An 18,000-nucleotide genomic window follows, 5' to 3' on the forward strand; every position below is an offset into this window, starting at 1 on the left:
GGAACGTGGCTGTTTGTTAGCGTGGAGCAGAGCGATGTCGTTCCGCAGGCCCGCTCAAAGGCAGCATCAGGTCGAGACATAGCGCGAAACCTGGGCAGGCCTATTAGGAACTTAAAAACATTTCTTGTAAAGGCTCAGGCGAGATGCAGCAGTGAAACAGCAATTTATCAAACGTTTTTGCAAAAACGGGTGTCCTAACCGCCATCTTGTGGTCTTGTTCTGGAAGTTACATTCGTTTAATGGCCGACTGCAAAACCAGTATCTTAATACTTTTTACAGGCCCGAGAGGTGTGTGGACACCTGGGTGGGGGCAGAGCCCCACACACTGCCCACAAGGAATTCCTTGCACAACCAGGGAGAAACTCCACTGGGCGGTTCAGAGGTGCAGCAAGCTGCTCGGGTGCCTTGTGCCTGGTGTGATGGGCAGATTTGTCCGTTGCTGAGGCTGCTGGATCCTCCAGTCTGGTCTGTGCACGCTGATGGGGCAGCCCCACGCAGGAGCCTCCCTCGAGGAGCAGCCAGAGCCCCGGGGAGATCCTGGTTCAGCTCTCCTGGTTCTGCCCCCCGCCATGCCTCCCCATGCCTGTGGGGCCTTCCCCCGCACAGTCGTCTGGCCTGCCTGGGACATGGCACCCCTGAAGCTCTGGCCCAGCTGTGGGGGCCTTGTGGAAGGGCTCTGGAGGAGTCAGGGGTCCCCAGGGTCAGGGAGGGCTGAGGCAGGGGGGTCCCAGGAATGGGAGCTGGGAAACCTCAGGGAGCTTCTGGGAACCTGTGGGGTCAGGAGAAGGAAATAGCAGGGCAGCCATGAGGCCTGGTGGCCACACAGAGGCATCTGGCAGGCACAAGAGGTGTGGTGGTGTGCTGGTGGAATCACCCAAGGGACAGCATGCAGGGATTGTAGTGATAGGACAAGGAGTAATTGGTTCGAACTGAAACAGGGGCAGTTCAGGTTGGATATAAGGAAGAAGTTCTTTACTGTGAGGGTGGTGAGGCACTGGAACGGGTTGCCCAAAGAAGTGGTAAATGCTCCATCCCTGGCAGTGTTCAAGGCCAGGTTGGACAGAGCCTTGGGCGACGTGGTCTAGTGTGAGGCGTCCCTGCCCAGGGCAGGGGGGTTGGAACTAGATGATAGTAAGGTCCTTTCCAACCCTAACTATTCTATGATTCTACGCCTTGGCACAGGAGGCACAGCCCCTCCGGCCTGTGGACCCAGGCGTAAGTTGTGGGGCAGCAGCACCCGGCACAGGCCCAACAAGGCTCAGGAGCTCGCATGCTCTGGCTCCCGCAGCAGCTGCCAGGGGAGCCAGTTCTGCCTCTCGGGTCGGGCCCGGGATGGCTGCGGATGGGCTGCACCAGGACAACTGCAGCATCTCTCCCATTCTACCTCGTGCCCCATTTGTGATGTCACAGTCATGGCCTCATTCCTCATATCTCGGGCCTGGTGTGAGGTCAGCTACATGGCACTCGGTTCCACGGCTGCCTGGCTGGGAGCAGCTTGCGCTGTCCTGTGGCACTGTGCGGCTGTGGCGGGAGCACTTCTGCCAGGGATTGGCTTCAGCTTTTGCCTGTGCGGCTGTGCCTTGGACAGGCAATTCTCTTAGGGCTGAGGAGCTTGCTTTCTCCCCAGCATGTGGCAGGGAAAGGGTCCCTCAAAATCACAAGGGGCACCAAGATCCCCACTCACGAGGAGAGCTGCCGACAGCATGGAGACTGGGTGTGTTAATGGGGGATTTGTTCCTCCTGGGGGCCTTAGCTCAGAGCGAGCACTGGCAGAGCCTACTGCGGGGCTGGTGGGGGACACGGTGGGGAAGCTGACAAGGGCTCTATGCAGAGCAGCAGCCGTGGGGCTTGGGGAAGTTGCTGAAAGGCCCCCTGAGGCCCCAGGTCCAACTCCTGCGGTGCTGCTGCCAGTGCCAGCTCGGGGTCCTGGCCAGGGGACTCGGGGATATCCCTGCTGGTCTTCTGCACAAGCTGTCTCAGAGTGCCTGCTGCAGGCACTGTGCAACTCTGCCTGGGCAGCCTCTAGCAGAGCCGTGGGACAGCTCAGTCTTCTCCTCTCCCCCTGGGTCTCTGCTGCGGAGAGCAGCCCAGGGGACTTTTGGGTGCTGCAGGGATCTTGGGAAGATGTGAATGGCTTTGGAGGAGCCTGTGCCCTCTCCCTCATCGGAGCAGGACCCCTGGGATGCCCCTCCAAGGCCAGGCTGGTACAGCAGGGCCTGGTGGGCAGAGGATGACAGAGGGGACATGGCTGTGCCGCCTTGCTGCTGCACCACCTGGCCCCCACCATGGCGGGCCCGTCTCCTGGGAGCCTTCCCCAGGCGTGTCTCCTGGCCAGGGCTTCTGCACCAGCGGCTCCCACCTGCCTCAGACTGCATGGCATGGAGACAGAGCGCAAGAAAGACAGGGCTCTGTCTTTCTGCCCCACAGGTTCACCTATTCTCGGGCGCTCCAGGGCATGACCCAGCAGTGGCCTGCATGCTGCAGGGACAGCTCACGACAAAAAGAGAGTAAGTTCAACTGTGCTATCCCCTGCAAAGCGCTCTGGACTCCTCCAGAGGTGGAGGAGCCGATGCTGGCATGACTGCAGCAGACGGGGGACTGCGGGCTGGCCGGCTCTGGGCATGCATCTGCCTGACAAGTTTTTGCCAGGAGCTTGAATCCAAAGGGGAGAGTGAACGCTTGCAGGCTATTAGCCCCTGACCACAGACAGGGTGGACAGCTTTCTCAGGAAAGATGCCAGAGGTCCTCTCGTACCCTCCCGCCTCCCCCTGGTGTTAACTGAACCGGTGAGGATGAGGAGAAGAGGCTGCCTGTCACTCCGTGTTTGGGGCTGCACCCGACAGCCTTGCGGAGCCGGCATCATCCTGCTCCAGGGACGGCCTGGGACCAGCTCAGCTACGCAACTGCGGCAGCGCAGACTCCTGTTTCCATATCCGTGTGGGATCCTCCGGCGGCCATGGGGTACACCCCTATGGTGGGAGCCCAGAGGCTGAAGCCGGGTGCCGCCCTCCTTCCCTGGGCGCGCTGTCCGTGTTGTGCCTGCGAGGGGTGCTGCCTGGCCCTCGCTCCTCTGCTCCCAGCATGCACACAGCTGCCCCCTCCCCAGAGCAAAACTCTGGCCCTGCCCTGGCCACTGTGCTGGGGAGGGAGCACCCTGGCCCGGGACCAGTGCCCACCTCCTGCAGCGTCTGACACGCGTCCCAGCGGGTGTCCTCAAGCAGGCTCCTCAAGCTTTTCTCTGGTTACTTGCCAGGCGTGGTCTTGATCGTTTCTGGCCGTCTGGCGCTGGCTCTGCTGTTCCTCCAGCGATGGCTCACCACCTGCACCTCCACTGTGTGAGTACAGCATGCGTGCGCTGTGGACTTGGAGGGAGTGCAGCGGGTTGGGGAAGGCTGGCAGTACTGCGGAGCAGGAGAGCGTGGCTCCTGCTGGCAGCTGCCAGGGCTGGGTCAGCTGCTTGGAAAGCAATGAAAGCAAAACCCCTTGGCAGCCCCACTTGCTGCACGTGTCGGTGGCCGAAACCTCGGCCACCAGGGAGGTGACCTGGGCACAACAGAGTGCTCAGCATCAGGGCCAAGTCTGTGCAGGACAAGGCTGTGCTATGGCCTTGCAAGTGAAAATGCCCCTGTAGAGGGCTCTGTGCCGGTCCCTGAGCACTGGTAACACCAGGATTCCCTCAATTTCAGGAAAGAGATCACCCAGATGAAGAGCGGCTGCTTGATGATCCTGTGCCTCATCTTCTCGGCTGCTGTTGGTGAGCATTGACCACCTGCTGCTTGTGGTAGCACAGACACGCTGGGTGCAAGTTTCAGATGAGGGAGAGGTGCAGGAAGACGCGTGGGGGCCTCCAGCCTCCCGCTTCTGCAGCTCAGGGACCTCCCTACATGCAGATCCCAGCCAGCCCAAAGGCGACTGCAGATGCACACAGCGTTAGAAGGCCAGGCCAGTAGGACCCTTTTGAACAGAGGTCCCTCCTTTTGTGCAGCTTTCCTTTGTGGACAGGCTGTGCACAAGCTGCCCCAGAATGACTTGCCTAGTCTGCAAGCCCATGCATGGAGGCAGTACGTACTTCCAGCGTTAGCTGCATGATTAGGACGTGCGCGTGAGAGAGGCAGATGGGCAGAGCTGGCTGGAGAGAACAGCCTGCAAAGCTGTGAATGGGGGCTGGAGAAGGTCTTTCTCTCTGACGGAAATAAGAGCCTGGTTGCTCCTGCAGCCCTACGCTTGGAGGTGTGCTGGAGGAACCAGAGATAGTGACAGCTAGGGCCAGAGCTGGGCATCACTTGGGAAGCAGAGGCCAGCTGAGGTGAGGCTCCTTGGCAGTGCAGGGGGAGGGACAGAGAGGTGGCTGTCTCGCAGCCCATGGAGCCCCATGTTGGTGCTCACCAGAGCCAGGAGCGAACCTCTCAGCGAACCTCTTGCTAACCTGGTGTGGGAGGAGACAGAAAGACTTTGGGGATCACTAGAAACAATAGTAAATTCTCTCTCGGTGAACTGCAGCTGGTGCCTACTTTGGGACCTTTCTGCCCATACGGATGCTGCGGGCACAGGAGGCATCACAGGTCAGTGACTGTTGTGGGGCAGGAAGGTGCCGCAGAGCAACGCTGCAGGCGGTGGCTGGGTGAATCACCGAATCCTCCGCCTGCAGGCCATGAGCCAGAGAAACAGGAGCAGCTTCTGCTACACCCTCCTGGAGCTGCCGGCTCAGGAGGGCCCCGGCAGCTCTGGGCCTCAAGCAGAGAGCCTTTCCCTTTCAGGTCCTGCTGGACAAGCCCGTGAATGAGCTGATGTCTGTGTGGTAAGAGCCCTCTCCTGGCCCAAAGCTCATCTGGTGTGGGAGTGGGAGCTGGGCCTGTGCTATTTGCACTCCCGTGCAAGTGCAGCACCCAGGGCTCGTGCCTTTCCCTCTCTTCGCCTTTTGCTCAAGCTGGAGGTGAAGGAAAGCACTCACAAAGCAGGGAAAGAAAAGGGGGCTCGAGCACCTGTGTCTCTACTTGTCTCCGAGCTCGGAGGTGCAAGAGGGGCTGAGCAGCTCTCTGACAAGATCCGTTCCGGTGTCTGCAGGAACTCTCTCAGTGTGCTGGGGGAACAAGCGGAGGGGGTGCAACAGCTGAGGAAGGAAGTGAAGAGCCTGGTTGCAGAGATGAGACATGTGAAGAAGGTGATCGGGCGCTTGGGAAAGAGGGCTGGGATGAGCAGGACCCCGCACAGGGTGCTTCCTGGGGCTGCTGGTGCGGTTTTCCTCCTCACTCCACCCCCCATCCCTCACCGGGGGTTGCTGGTTGAGCTTCTCTGCTGTAATGCCCCTTCCCCTGGCCAAGTTTAACGGGGCATGTCTGGCAGCGGAGGACTGCCAAAATCCTTCTCCCAGTGCACTGGAGCCTCTAATACTGTCCTGGCCCCAGCAAGTGGTGTGACATGCAAGTGCCCTCTCAGGAGTATCTGGCCGTGGCAAGTCTGAGCCTGTCTGCAGGCTGAGCTGGACAGTATGGAGGTGGAGACAAGGCTGTGGGGCCCAGGCCCACACCCACACCTTGCCTGTGGACACGAACACTCTTGCTGAGCCTTCACTCTTCTCATGAGGCGGCTTTGAGCCTGGCAGCTGTTTGGACAAGAATTGTCTTGCGCTTTCTGACACAGGCTCCTTCCTTCACTCTGTGCCAGGACTCCGTGCTCACACTGAACATCCTGCTGAGGTGGTTGTCTGGCATGTTTCACTTCCCCAGGAACTTCAGGACATGAGAATGGCAATGTCTGCAATGCCTTTGGAAGAGAACGTCCAGATGTCTGCCTGGACTCTGAAAAGCGAAGGTACGGATGCTGGCAGGCAGGTCTTGTTGCACTGCGCTCCTGTTTAGCACTCCCAAATGAGGCCACGCTGCAGGCTCCACCGACCTTTCCTGGGGACTGAAAAGCAAGTGGTTGCGGCGTCCTTTGCGCTCCACACGGTGGGGCCTCAGCTTGGGCCTCCTGCCCTTCCCATGGGGACTTGCAGCCTCCCAGCACCCGCAGACCTCCGCTCTCTGCACTGTGGGAGAGACGCTGTCGCTGGTCATGGGCATCCCCTTCTTGCCTGCATCACCTCTGAGGGCATGGGGCTGGGGGACTGGCAGGCAGCCTTAGAACTACCCTAGAGCCACCAGACCCTTGGAGCCTGGGGCCTCTCACAGTCAGCTGCCCTCTTCTGCCTTCAGGGGCCATCATCGACCTGCAGAGATCACCCAGGAGCTATGCATGGCCCTGCAGTGTGTTCTGGTTCCTTTGTGATTTGAACCATCCGGATACTTTCGTGCAGGTACGGCAGCAGAAAGCTTCAGTGCGGCTTCTGTGCCCCCTGGTAAGGTGGAGGGCAAGCCCTAGGGTGCTGTGTAGCCTGAAGAAAAGGAGGCTGAGGAGAGACCTTACTATTCTCTGCAACTACCTTAAAAGAGGTTGTAGGGAGGTGGCTGTTTTTCTGCCACATGAAATTCGGTTCAGGGCAGGGGTGGTCATGGTCTTTTGGGGCGGATGCAGATGGGCTGCACCAGCACGAGTGCAGGGTCTCTCCCCATCTGCTGCCTCCTCGTGGCCCCATCTGAGATACGAAACACACTGAGGTGCTGGAGCACATCCAAAGGAGATGAACAAAGCTGTGAAGGGTCTAGAGAACAAGTCCTCTGAGGAGTGGTGGAGGGAAGTGAGGTTTTTTAGCCTTGAGAAAAGGAGGCTTAGAGGAAACCTTATTATTCTCTACAACTACCTGAAAGGAGATTGTAGCGAGGTAGGGTGTCCATCTCTTCTCCCAAGTAACAAGTGATAGTAGGATGAGAGGAAGTGGCCTCAAGTTGCACCAGCGGAGGTTCAGATTGGCTATTAGGAAAAATTTCTTCACCGGGAGGGTTGTCAAGCATCGGAACTGGCTGCCCAGGGAAGCGGCTGAGAGACCATCCCCGGAGGTATTTAAAAAACATGTAGATGTGGCACTTAGGGACGTAACTTAGTTGTGGGCTTGGCAGCATCAGGTTTACAGCTGGACTCTATGATCTTAAGGGTCTTTTCCAACCTAAATGATTCTAGGACGCTCCCATTTTCCTTAGCAACCCCAGCTGCCTCCCCCAGCTCTGAAACATGTTTTTTTAGATAGGGTATGGCAGGGGTCAGGGGAGATGCAGAGCTCTGGGCAAAGAGAGAGCTTTCTCCAGAGGTTTGGCTCAGGTGTGGGGTTATCAGACATTTCAAGGTGGATGTTCTCCTCTCCTGGGGAATTCAGCAAGTTCTCTTTTCCCATGCCGGAAGACGTCTGGGCACTTCTGTCCGTTTCCCAACACACCACTCATTTGAGCACAAGCGCTGTGCCGCCAGTGCTACTGGCTGCGGTGGTAGCAGCATGGGCCATGTCGCACCCTCCCCAACCACTGCTGTTGCCCTCTGCTTTCAGCTGGATATCTCCCCGGGATATTGCTGGCTTCTCCAAGCATCTCAGAGCCAGGTGGTCATTCGGTTGCCCGCACAAGTCCAGCCAACAGCGATCACTGTGCAGCACCCCTTGAAGAGGTCCTCTGGGCTTGGGGACATCAGCAGCGCCCTGCGAGATTTCACCGTCTCTGTAAGTCTCTGCCGGGCACTGGGGGCTGGGCCCCAGCCACGGGAAAAAGCTGTAATGGGGGCTTGCTGCTCTCTGTGGTCTCTCCCAAGCACTGCTGTGCCTCGAGGGGACGTTTCAGAGGATGTGCAGGGTGGCGTCATCCCGTTTTAAGGCTTGCGTTTTAGCTCGAGAGCTCATCTCCACCACATCTTGGGCCAGCCTACACTGGAGCCATGTGAGAAGGGCTGGGTCGTGGGCACGGACGCAGCACGCATGTTTTCTCATGGCTGAGTTGAGCCTGACCTCTGCCCTGTGCTTTATCTCCCAAGGGAATGGATGAAGAAGGAAAAGAGGAAACTCTGCTCGGGACTTTCACCTATGACATAGCAAAAGAGCCGACCCAGACCTTCCCTCTGCAGGTATGGGAAGTGTGTGTGGGCAAGAGGCCAGGGCCGAAACGCACATTTGCCAGCAAGTGCGTGGCGGGAGGAGTGTGGACGGTCCCTCCTGGGGCAGAGGTCCCACCCCGGCTGAGGGAGGTGTGGGTAGGTTGAAGGACTGGGCTAAGCAGCCCTCAGCAAGGGCAGCAAAAATAGAGCAAGACCCATATTGGCCCCATGGGCGTGCAGGTGCCCAGAGCTCCCCACCTGTGCCTGCTGCTTCTTGTGGCCTTGCCAGCCACACGCGTGCTGCACGCGGCCCTATAACACAAGTGTTGGGTGGCGAGAGCCAGCAGGAGCACCGTGGGGATGCCCAGCCGGCAGTTGCAGGGTGGCCGCGTCTCTGGGCCTGAGCTCTGCTGGGCACGCAGGGGGAGGAGCCTCAAGGTGCTGCCGCAGCCCGTGCACAGCAGTGCTCCCCGGCCGCTCTGCAGCACAGAGGCCACCGCAAGGGGAAGGGGTGGTGGGGCAGGGACCGAGCCTCAGCCAGGCAGGCGGTGGCAAGGAGGACAGCCAGCACCTTACCCCAGCAGCAGCAGCAGCAGCAGCACTTTCCCCAGGCTCCCTTTTGGCGCTGACCCGGCAAGCATTAGGTCTGCACAGCGGCCCAGCCTGCTCGCTCAGGCCAGGGCTTTGCTCTGCAGAGGCACAGCGGTGGGAGAAGGGAAGGAGGGAGAAGCTGTCCGCCAGGCCAGGGCGGGAGTGCACCTCCCAGAGCAAGGGCCAGCCTGGCAGAGGAAGATGCGTGGGGCCTCCTGCCGCTCCCTGCGCTCCACGAGTGACGCGTCTCTTTGCCATGTTTGCTTTGCAGAATGAGCTTCCCAGAGCCTTTCAGTTTATGAGACTTGGCATACGCAGCAATTGGGGCAAGTCGGGCAACACCTGCATTTATCGAGTGCAGGTTCATGGGAAGGTAACGGGAACGAACGCCGTCGGCCAGGCACGAGGAGACCTCCTGCTCCAGAAATAAAAAAGAGAAAAGCCTCCGAGCCGAGGAACGTGGCTGTTTGTTAGCGTGGAGCAGAGCGATGTCGTTCCGCAGGCCCGCTCAAAGGCAGCATCAGGTCGAGACATAGCGCGAAACCTGGGCAGGCCTATTAGGAACTTAAAAACATTTCTTGTAAAGGCTCAGGCGAGATGCAGCAGTGAAACAGCAATTTATCAAACGTTTTTGCAAAAACGGGTGTCCTAACCGCCATCTTGTGGTCTTGTTCTGGAAGTTACATTCGTTTAATGGCCGACTGCAAAACCAGTATCTTAATACTTTTTACAGGCCCGAGAGGTGTGTGGACACCTGGGTGGGGGCAGAGCCCCACACACTGCCCACAAGGAATTCCTTGCACAACCAGGGAGAAACTCCACTGGGCGGTTCAGAGGTGCAGCAAGCTGCTCGGGTGCCTTGTGCCTGGTGTGATGGGCAGATTTGTCCGTTGCTGAGGCTGCTGGATCCTCCAGTCTGGTCTGTGCACGCTGATGGGGCAGCCCCACGCAGGAGCCTCCCTCGAGGAGCAGCCAGAGCCCCGGGGAGATCCTGGTTCAGCTCTCCTGGTTCTGCCCCCCGCCATGCCTCCCCATGCCTGTGGGGCCTTCCCCCGCACAGTCGTCTGGCCTGCCTGGGACATGGCACCCCTGAAGCTCTGGCCCAGCTGTGGGGGCCTTGTGGAAGGGCTCTGGAGGAGTCAGGGGTCCCCAGGGTCAGGGAGGGCTGAGGCAGGGGGGTCCCAGGAATGGGAGCTGGGAAACCTCAGGGAGCTTCTGGGAACCTGTGGGGTCAGGAGAAGGAAATAGCAGGGCAGCCATGAGGCCTGGTGGCCACACAGAGGCATCTGGCAGGCACAAGAGGTGTGGTGGTGTGCTGGTGGAATCACCCAAGGGACAGCATGCAGGGATTGTAGTGATAGGACAAGGAGTAATTGGTTCGAACTGAAACAGGGGCAGTTCAGGTTGGATATAAGGAAGAAGTTCTTTACTGTGAGGGTGGTGAGGCACTGGAACGGGTTGCCCAAAGAAGTGGTAAATGCTCCATCCCTGGCAGTGTTCAAGGCCAGGTTGGACAGAGCCTTGGGCGACGTGGTCTAGTGTGAGGCGTCCCTGCCCAGGGCAGGGGGGTTGGAACTAGATGATAGTAAGGTCCTTTCCAACCCTAACTATTCTATGATTCTACGCCTTGGCACAGGAGGCACAGCCCCTCCGGCCTGTGGACCCAGGCGTAAGTTGTGGGGCAGCAGCACCCGGCACAGGCCCAACAAGGCTCAGGAGCTCGCATGCTCTGGCTCCCGCAGCAGCTGCCAGGGGAGCCAGTTCTGCCTCTCGGGTCGGGCCCGGGATGGCTGCGGATGGGCTGCACCAGGACAACTGCAGCATCTCTCCCATTCTACCTCGTGCCCCATTTGTGATGTCACAGTCATGGCCTCATTCCTCATATCTCGGGCCTGGTGTGAGGTCAGCTACATGGCACTCGGTTCCACGGCTGCCTGGCTGGGAGCAGCTTGCGCTGTCCTGTGGCACTGTGCGGCTGTGGCGGGAGCACTTCTGCCAGGGATTGGCTTCAGCTTTTGCCTGTGCGGCTGTGCCTTGGACAGGCAATTCTCTTAGGGCTGAGGAGCTTGCTTTCTCCCCAGCATGTGGCAGGGAAAGGGTCCCTCAAAATCACAAGGGGCACCAAGATCCCCACTCACGAGGAGAGCTGCCGACAGCATGGAGACTGGGTGTGTTAATGGGGGATTTGTTCCTCCTGGGGGCCTTAGCTCAGAGCGAGCACTGGCAGAGCCTACTGCGGGGCTGGTGGGGGACACGGTGGGGAAGCTGACAAGGGCTCTATGCAGAGCAGCAGCCGTGGGGCTTGGGGAAGTTGCTGAAAGGCCCCCTGAGGCCCCAGGTCCAACTCCTGCGGTGCTGCTGCCAGTGCCAGCTCGGGGTCCTGGCCAGGGGACTCGGGGATATCCCTGCTGGTCTTCTGCACAAGCTGTCTCAGAGTGCCTCAAGAAGTGTGTGGAGACCCAGATAGGATCACAGTGCAATGTATTTCCCACAAGGAATTCCTTGCACAACCTGGGAGGAATTCCAGTGAACCGTGCAGATCACAGCAAGCTGGGAAACCTCAGGGAGGTTCTGGGAAACTGGGGGGTCAGAAGGAGATAGCAGAGCAGCCATGATGCCTCATGGCCACACAGAGGCACCTGGCTGCCATGAGAGATGTGTTGTGCTGGGGGAATCACCCAAGGGACAGCATGCGTCAGCAGAGGCGGCACAGCCCCCTGAGCCTGTGGACCCAGCTGTAAGAGGTGGAGCAGCAGCAGCCAGCACAGGCCCAACAAAGCTCAGAGTGTCCTGGCCAGAAGAGAACAGGCTGGAAATGGCTCTGCTGCCTTGCTGCTGCTTCATTTCGGGTCATAGAGCGGCCATCTCCTGGCCAAGGCATCTGTGCCAGCAGCTCCTGCCTGCTTTGGATCACATGACATGGAGACAGAGCGCAACAGGTCTTTCTGCCCCCTAGGTTCACCCTCAGGCAGCCCAGGGCACAAGCCAGCAATGTCACTGCTGTTTTTTGAACATAGGGTCCTATGCTCAAAAGGGCCCTACTGGCCTGGCCTTCTAACGCTGTGTGCATCTGCAGTCGCCTTTGGGCTGGCTGGGATCTGCATGTAGGGAGGTCCCTGAGCTGCAGAAGCGGGAGGCTGGAGGCCCCCACGCGTCTTCCTGCACCTCTCCCTCATCTGAAACTTGCACCCAGCGTGTCTGTGCTACCACAAGCAGCAGGTGGTCAATGCTCACCAACAGCAGCCAAGAAGATGAGGCACAGGATCATCAAGCATCTGGGAGATCTCCTTCCTGAAATGGAGGGAATCCTGGTGTTACCAGTGCTCAGGGACCAGGACAGAGCCCTGTACAGGGGCATTTCACTTGTAAGCTGAGAAGCACCAAATCTGGAGGTCAGCTGCTGACAGAGAGCTAACAGAACAGCCCCTTTCCAAAGGAGCATGCTTTCTGTCTGCAGCCTTCAACACTGGAGGCAGAACTTGCCAAAAGCAAGCACTCCAAGATCACTGTCAGACAGAGTTAAATACACGCAGTGAAGTAAGCAGAGCCAGCAAGCAAAAAGCAGCTCTCTTACATCCTCTGCTTGCACTGGCCCTCCCTTTCACTGTGGCAGCAGACCTGGTTGTACTTGAAATGAAACACCTCTTGTTCTGGGGATTTCCACTGTGTTGGGTGGAGCAGCAGGCATTCACTGCTCCTCTCCTGCCACCCCATGCTCCAGCACAGCAGAGTCAACAGGGACAGCCTGAAGTTTCTTGCCTACCTGGGCAAGACCTCCTTGGTTATGTCAGGTGCTGAGGCCCAGCTAGAGAAGGGCTCAGGGCAGTGGAGCATCTAGGGGAGAGTGGGACATGAGTCCCTCAAAGAGAGCTCACCTGTCTCCTGAGCAAGTTTAAAATCTTTTTAAAAATCCCCCTTTAAAAATCTTGTGAGGCTCCAGCTCATTCCCTTTCCTGTCCTAGCTGTTTCTGCTCAGCAGCCTGTCTCTGCACTGGCCTCTTCTTAGTCCTCCAGCCCAGGCGTACACCTCCAGGAGGTGCTGCATTGGATCTTCAGGGGACACAATCCAGTGTTGGTCACCCTTGTGATGCCAGAGAAGGGAGAAATCCAACTCTGGCCTTCGAAAGCATGATACCAACCCCTCTCTGTCCTGACCTGCCAAAATGGTCTGAGTCAGCTTGTGCTGCTTGTCTCTGTAACTGTAAAACTAAAATTGCTTCACATACTTGCCCATTTCCTGATGTATTTGCCTAATATTTTATGTTAATTTTTCAGGGTTATATTTAAATGCATTTAATCTTTCCCATTTTTGTTTTATATGCTCAAGTATTTTTCATGACCTTTGTCATGGTATTCTCCATGAGAATACCAGGGTATTCTCTCTTTAAACTGATGTGCAGAGAAAGGACTTTACAACCACTCAGCCAATAAGGTTGTCAAGTAGGTATGTTTATTCACCGCTGGGCGGCACGTGGGTTGTCCCACCAAAGTCGTGCCCCTCGGCAGCCCTTTGTCTTCTAAATATATAGCATTGCGTTTACATATTCATGAGATGGCCTATACATATTCGTAACCTATCCCCGCTTCGTATGCTAATTAAAAACTCTTCCCACCGCGCTTGCGCAGTGCCTCCTGGTGGTGGTCGTAGGGGGTCGTGGGGATGAAAGCTAACAGCTCTCTTCGTCACCGCAGGTAACCTTTTGGTCCCGCAGGCTCAGTTGCTCCTTGGATCGTGTCCAAACCACAAAACTGTCTTCCACCTGTTCTCTTCTTTTGCGTGGGCTCAGTCTCTCCTCTGGATTGGATGATCCCATCCCAAAAGTTACAAATGCAACTAACTTTGCATAAGTGTGAAGTCCCGCGCTTTGTTAACCCTTAGGTTGCACTAACAATACGATTAAGGTATAGCATACTAATTACATTAATAATGCAAATTAAGACTAATTACCCAACCAGCAACAGGTTTGGTTGTTTTTTTTTTTAAACCTTAGGATTCCCCTGTCTCAAAATGGTTTAGATTTCATAAAGATTACTATTCAAATGCAGACTTATCTTTGAAAATGTCTGGCTTTTTGAGAAAAACAAAAGGTTTGAAAAGCAATTTTAGCTTGGGCACCTGTGTTTTTTCTCATAAAATGAGTGTGAGAGATCCTCCATATTAAGAAGGCGGTTGCCACTCAGAATAGTCTGGTAATTCTTCAGGAATTCACTCATTAAAAAAATGAATGGCATGTGTATTCAAGTGTATAAAGTCTGATCACTTTTTCAGAGTAAATGTTCAATGTTATAAATCGTGATATTTCCAGCAAAGCATCCAAAGAACCTGTCTATGCCCAGTGTTTTTTATAGTTCACATCACCAGATGCAAAAGCCTTGGTCAGGGCAAAAAGGCAGCCCCAGTATGTGCTTATTTCCAAGCTGTCAGTACAAGGAAGTAAATACACTCCCAGATAATCTAGTTCCCTACCAAAAGGACTGCAGGTCCTGCTTCTTCTTTTTAAGCAGAAGAAAAGCTCTTGACAATATTTTTAATGTTTTTATGATTAAGATAAAAAACGTTTAGTAACATAAATGGAAATAATAAGGTTTTTTACTTCTGTGGTTCTACTGCTTTTGTAGGTTATGATAATAACCCTTTGCTGCTGCCTCATTGAGGACTGCTCTGTTAAATTTCTTTTCTGGTAAACTGAATTTGTGGCACTTCCGGGTTTTTTAGTTATTAGTTTATACAGTTATTTGTAAAATTGTACTTCTTGAAACAATACTTTGCAAGAACAAGCATGTACTGCACAAATGTTTTCAGTGAATTACTCAGCATAAGATAAAACAGTTATTTGGGTTGAGACAGGTCAACAGGACACCAAGAAATTGTCTGTTGAGATGGGAAGGTCACATGGCTTAAGTTAGATCCTTCTCAATGCAGACTGTAATAGTGATGGTGAATGAAATTGTAGCATATGAGCTAAATTAACTGTGCTTTAATCATTTAAAACTCAATAAGGTATTTGTCTTCATGGCAGATTTTGTACAAATTTCTTGCTTTATCCATTCATGTGGAATGGTTCCAGCAAGGATATTAAACCTATCCCATTTTTGATCAGCGCAATGAGCACTTTTGGCTGCCCCTGCCTTTGTCCATTACAGCACAAGGCTTGCACCTGTTCAGCCACATGGTCTTAGAATAAAAGGAAAGAATCCAGTCTTGCCTGTGTTTGAAGGTTTTGCTTAAAAAAAATAATGACAAAGAATCTAGATGTGTAAGGAAGAGGACTGGCAAGTTATAGTTGTGATGGAAAACATAATGGAGAAAACCTGTTTTCTCTTAACATGGGAGTGTCTAGCTGGGAAGGAAACTATTTTGTGCAGTGACAAGCTGAACATATTTGGACTCCTTTGTGGCATAGTGTGTTTTGGATGAATTAACAGAGAAAAATTGATAGCTAGAGTAGACGAAATATTGAGAGGAGCTGGTTATTTTGATTTAAGAAAGCTCATGTAGGGTTATATGAAGTGATTTAACATGGGGTAGTTATCAGGGGCCAAAACCACTCTATTTTGCTGGAATGTTCCCTCGCGCTGCTCTGTTTGCCAGCATATATGCAGGCTGAACTTAAACTTAACACTTGCCTTGGTGCCCAAGGTAAAAGAACTGATGTCATAAGGGATAGCAAATACTCATTTAGTTGCTCTATTGCATTAGAAAATAAAGTGGAAAACTGCCATTAGGGAAGCAATATGTGGTATTTTGTAGGTGTTAGAAGGACATAAAATTAAGCATATCTTTAGCTTTAGTGTTAGCACTCCTGCAATGAATATATGTATATAGGTAGAGGAGTTTTTAAGAGCAGATTTTCTTGCATGGAATTAAATCATAGAATCATGGAATGGTTTGGGCTGGAAGGTCCCTAAAGCTTATCTAGTTCCAACCCCCCTGCCATGGGCAGGCATACCTTCCACTAGACCAGGTTGCTCACATCCCCATCCAACCTCGACTTGAACACTTCGAGGGATGGGGCAGCCACAACTTCTCTGGGCAACCTGTTCCAGTGCCTCAGCTCCCTCACAGTAAAGAATTTTCCCCCAATATCTGTCTAAATCTCCTCTATGCCAGTTTAAAACCATTGCCCTTTGTCCTGTCACTACCCGACTCTCTCAGCCTGTCTTCATATGAGAGGATTGAAGATCAAATAATCTTCCTAGAATAATGATGTTAGGTCTACTTGGAAATATAGCTGAGCTTTGTAGACCTATTTCCTCTTCATTCTAGGTTAGAGTGGTCTGTGCTTCAACTACATGCAGAGAAATAAACAGCAATATCTGTGCTGCAGCTTCATATTACTCAGATAGCTCTTCCACTCATTACTTTTAATGAACAGCTTGTTTCTGAATTAAGCAATAAAGATAAATGGTTAGGGGAGACTGCATCTTGAATCATGCAGTGTTACTACTATGCTTTACTCAGAGCAATAATCAAGAAATTGGCTGAGCGGAGAAGAACAATTTGTTGTTATTAAAAAAAAACCCAAAACCTGAAAACCTGACTAAGTTGAGTGTCAATCTGTTAACACAGACAAGAGAATAAAACACCTGTACCAGCTCTACTGTTGTAAGAAATCTGGAAAAGACAGTCTTCTATTTTTCCCTCTCTCTAATGTTTGTGACACCCCGAATGGCATCTGCAGCTCTTCATCAAGATGAAAACATGTAAAACACTACTTTTTCTTTAATGGCAAGAGGAAAGAAAAAACTTGTGTGTTTGGCAGATACAATGAATATGAAGAAGTTTACCAGTTAAAGTCAGTGGAAGGATTAAGCTCATATAATGGTTACACTTTGGAAAAAAATACTTGTGTATGATTTATGGAAATAGGTGTAGCAGCATTTAATATTTTTCTTGAACTATAACCATTTTTATTGATTTCATGATGATTGTAATATGTTATGTGTATTTTTTCAGAAATTATACATCTCAATAGCAGTTCAGGCCAGTTTTTCCAAAGTAATAAACATTGCTACTAAGTGAAAAGATTTCATCCCATGTGATGCATTTTATATGATTGTTCTTACTTTTTTTATTTAATAATGTCATAGGTGATAGGGTTTCTTTTTTTTTCTCACACTGGCGGTACCTCTAATCCAAGGTTGCTTAAGCAACGTCAAGGCATCCAAGGAGTTTGCTCATGTGAATAATTGAGCTCCGCTTAATTTATGATTTTTTAAAGCCTCTCAAATACCTACATGTTGAACAAAAACGAACCCCTAAAATAGTATCATAAGTCTGTCTGTTCATCGGATTGGCAGTCAGACTGGGAATGAAGCCAACTACATAGCAATGGCTGCAACAACAAAACAAAACTACAGAGCCAGGTCTCAGCCTAAAAAGTAGTTTATCTGACCTCTTCATCAAGACATAATCGCCTACAGAGAATTGCCTTTGCAATGGCAGATGTTTGCAACGAGGCTGGGGAGGCAGCAAAATGATAGCTTAACACTAGCTTTCACCAAAATAAAATCAAAAACAGGAGCCAGACACAGTCCCAGTGCTAACCTTCTCTGTTATATGGCTAGGGAAACAAAGTGGCAGTATTTTAGAGTGTTTTTTGTTTTCTCTATTAATTTCTCTTCCCATTTATTATCAGAATTTAGACCTCTGCTCTACTGACATTGATACTAATTATTGCTCAGTTACTCATAAGGGGGGGGAGAGTATTTCATCCAAGTATTTAAACTGTTCCCATGTGGGTATTTGTGTTTACTTGGCACTTGCAGTCCCTAAGTGAGATCAAGGCCTTGTTAAATTAGCAGTGTATATGCATTAAAATAGACATAGGTATATTGATGCATATATGCATTTTTAAGTGTGTGTGTACACACACAGATATTTTAATGATATAACATCTCTCGTTAAGTCTGAATAGTCAAGAGAAAGGTGAGGAGAAAGAAAATTTTTTCCCTGAATTAAAATAGGTGGAGAAAAATTAACTGACTTTTGGAAGTATAAATCATGCTGAGGAGACAGGATGGCAGTATTATTCAGCAGGTCTCTGACCCATCACTGAGAGTGTTACTTTATTTGAACATGTTCTTCCACTGCTAAAATACTAAGAAAAAAATATATTTTTGTAACTTTTTCTTCTAAATTCTCATTATACTTCCTGTGGAATTTTTGAGGGAGAGGGATATATAATATTTTAATATCCAGCTGAAATAAAAAGAAAGTAGGGGAAAAAAAAAGACGGTGAAGTCATAAAGCAGAAAATGAAAGTGGTGTCAAAAGCATACACAAGGGGGAAAACCTAAAAAACCAAAAAATGATGAAAGAAAACTTCTCATACAGAATAATTAAATTTCAAGATTTTGAAGAAACTGGTGCCTAAGAATGACCTTTATAGCATCCCACCCTGTCTCTCAGAATTTATACACAGGAAAGGAGGAACCTAAGAGCTTTTCTTTATC

The 18,000-nt window shown here is 52.4% G+C and overlaps 1 protein-coding gene across 3 annotated transcripts; it reads left to right on the plus strand.

Annotated features, from left to right (window-relative positions):
• Positions 1–9,200, plus strand: LOC115619637 (sperm-associated antigen 4 protein-like). Of its 3 annotated transcripts, XR_003995076.1 has the most exons (13): positions 1–70; positions 2,428–2,507; positions 3,254–3,335; positions 3,687–3,754; positions 4,501–4,562; positions 4,758–4,798; positions 5,065–5,161; positions 5,727–5,811; positions 6,195–6,295; positions 7,418–7,585; positions 7,675–7,799; positions 7,894–7,983; positions 8,816–9,200. XR_003995076.1 is itself a non-coding variant. In XM_030512259.1 (12 exons), exons 2-12 carry the CDS (start codon positions 2,456–2,458, stop codon positions 8,972–8,974), a joined length of 1,005 nt encoding a protein of 334 aa, XP_030368119.1. In that variant the 5' UTR covers positions 1–70; positions 2,428–2,455; the 3' UTR covers positions 8,975–9,200. The 3 variants fall into 3 exon arrangements, 2 of the variants coding, with proteins under 2 accessions (XP_030368119.1, XP_030368118.1); XM_030512259.1 differs by lacking the exon at positions 7,675–7,799; XM_030512258.1 differs by lacking the exon at positions 6,195–6,295.
• Positions 9,201–18,000: the final 8,800 nt, after the last annotated feature.

The sequence above is a fragment of the Strigops habroptila genome, chromosome Z (genome assembly GCF_004027225.2).
Source record: "Strigops habroptila isolate Jane chromosome Z, bStrHab1.2.pri, whole genome shotgun sequence".
In the NCBI taxonomy this organism is placed as follows: domain Eukaryota; kingdom Metazoa; phylum Chordata; class Aves; order Psittaciformes; family Psittacidae; genus Strigops; species Strigops habroptila.

Bases quoted from the DNA above. Each gene is read 5' to 3' on its own strand.
- LOC115619637 (XM_030512258.1), top strand. From the start codon at position 2,456: ATGACCCAGCAGTGGCCTGCATGCTGCAGGGACAGCTCACGACAAAAA. The intron at 7,586-7,674 runs GTAAGTCTCTGC...GTCTCTCCCAAG, and splicing joins TGCGAGATTTCACCGTCTCT to CACTGCTGTGCCTCGAGGGG. The intron at 7,984-8,815 runs GTATGGGAAGTG...TTTGCTTTGCAG, and splicing joins CCCAGACCTTCCCTCTGCAG to AATGAGCTTCCCAGAGCCTT.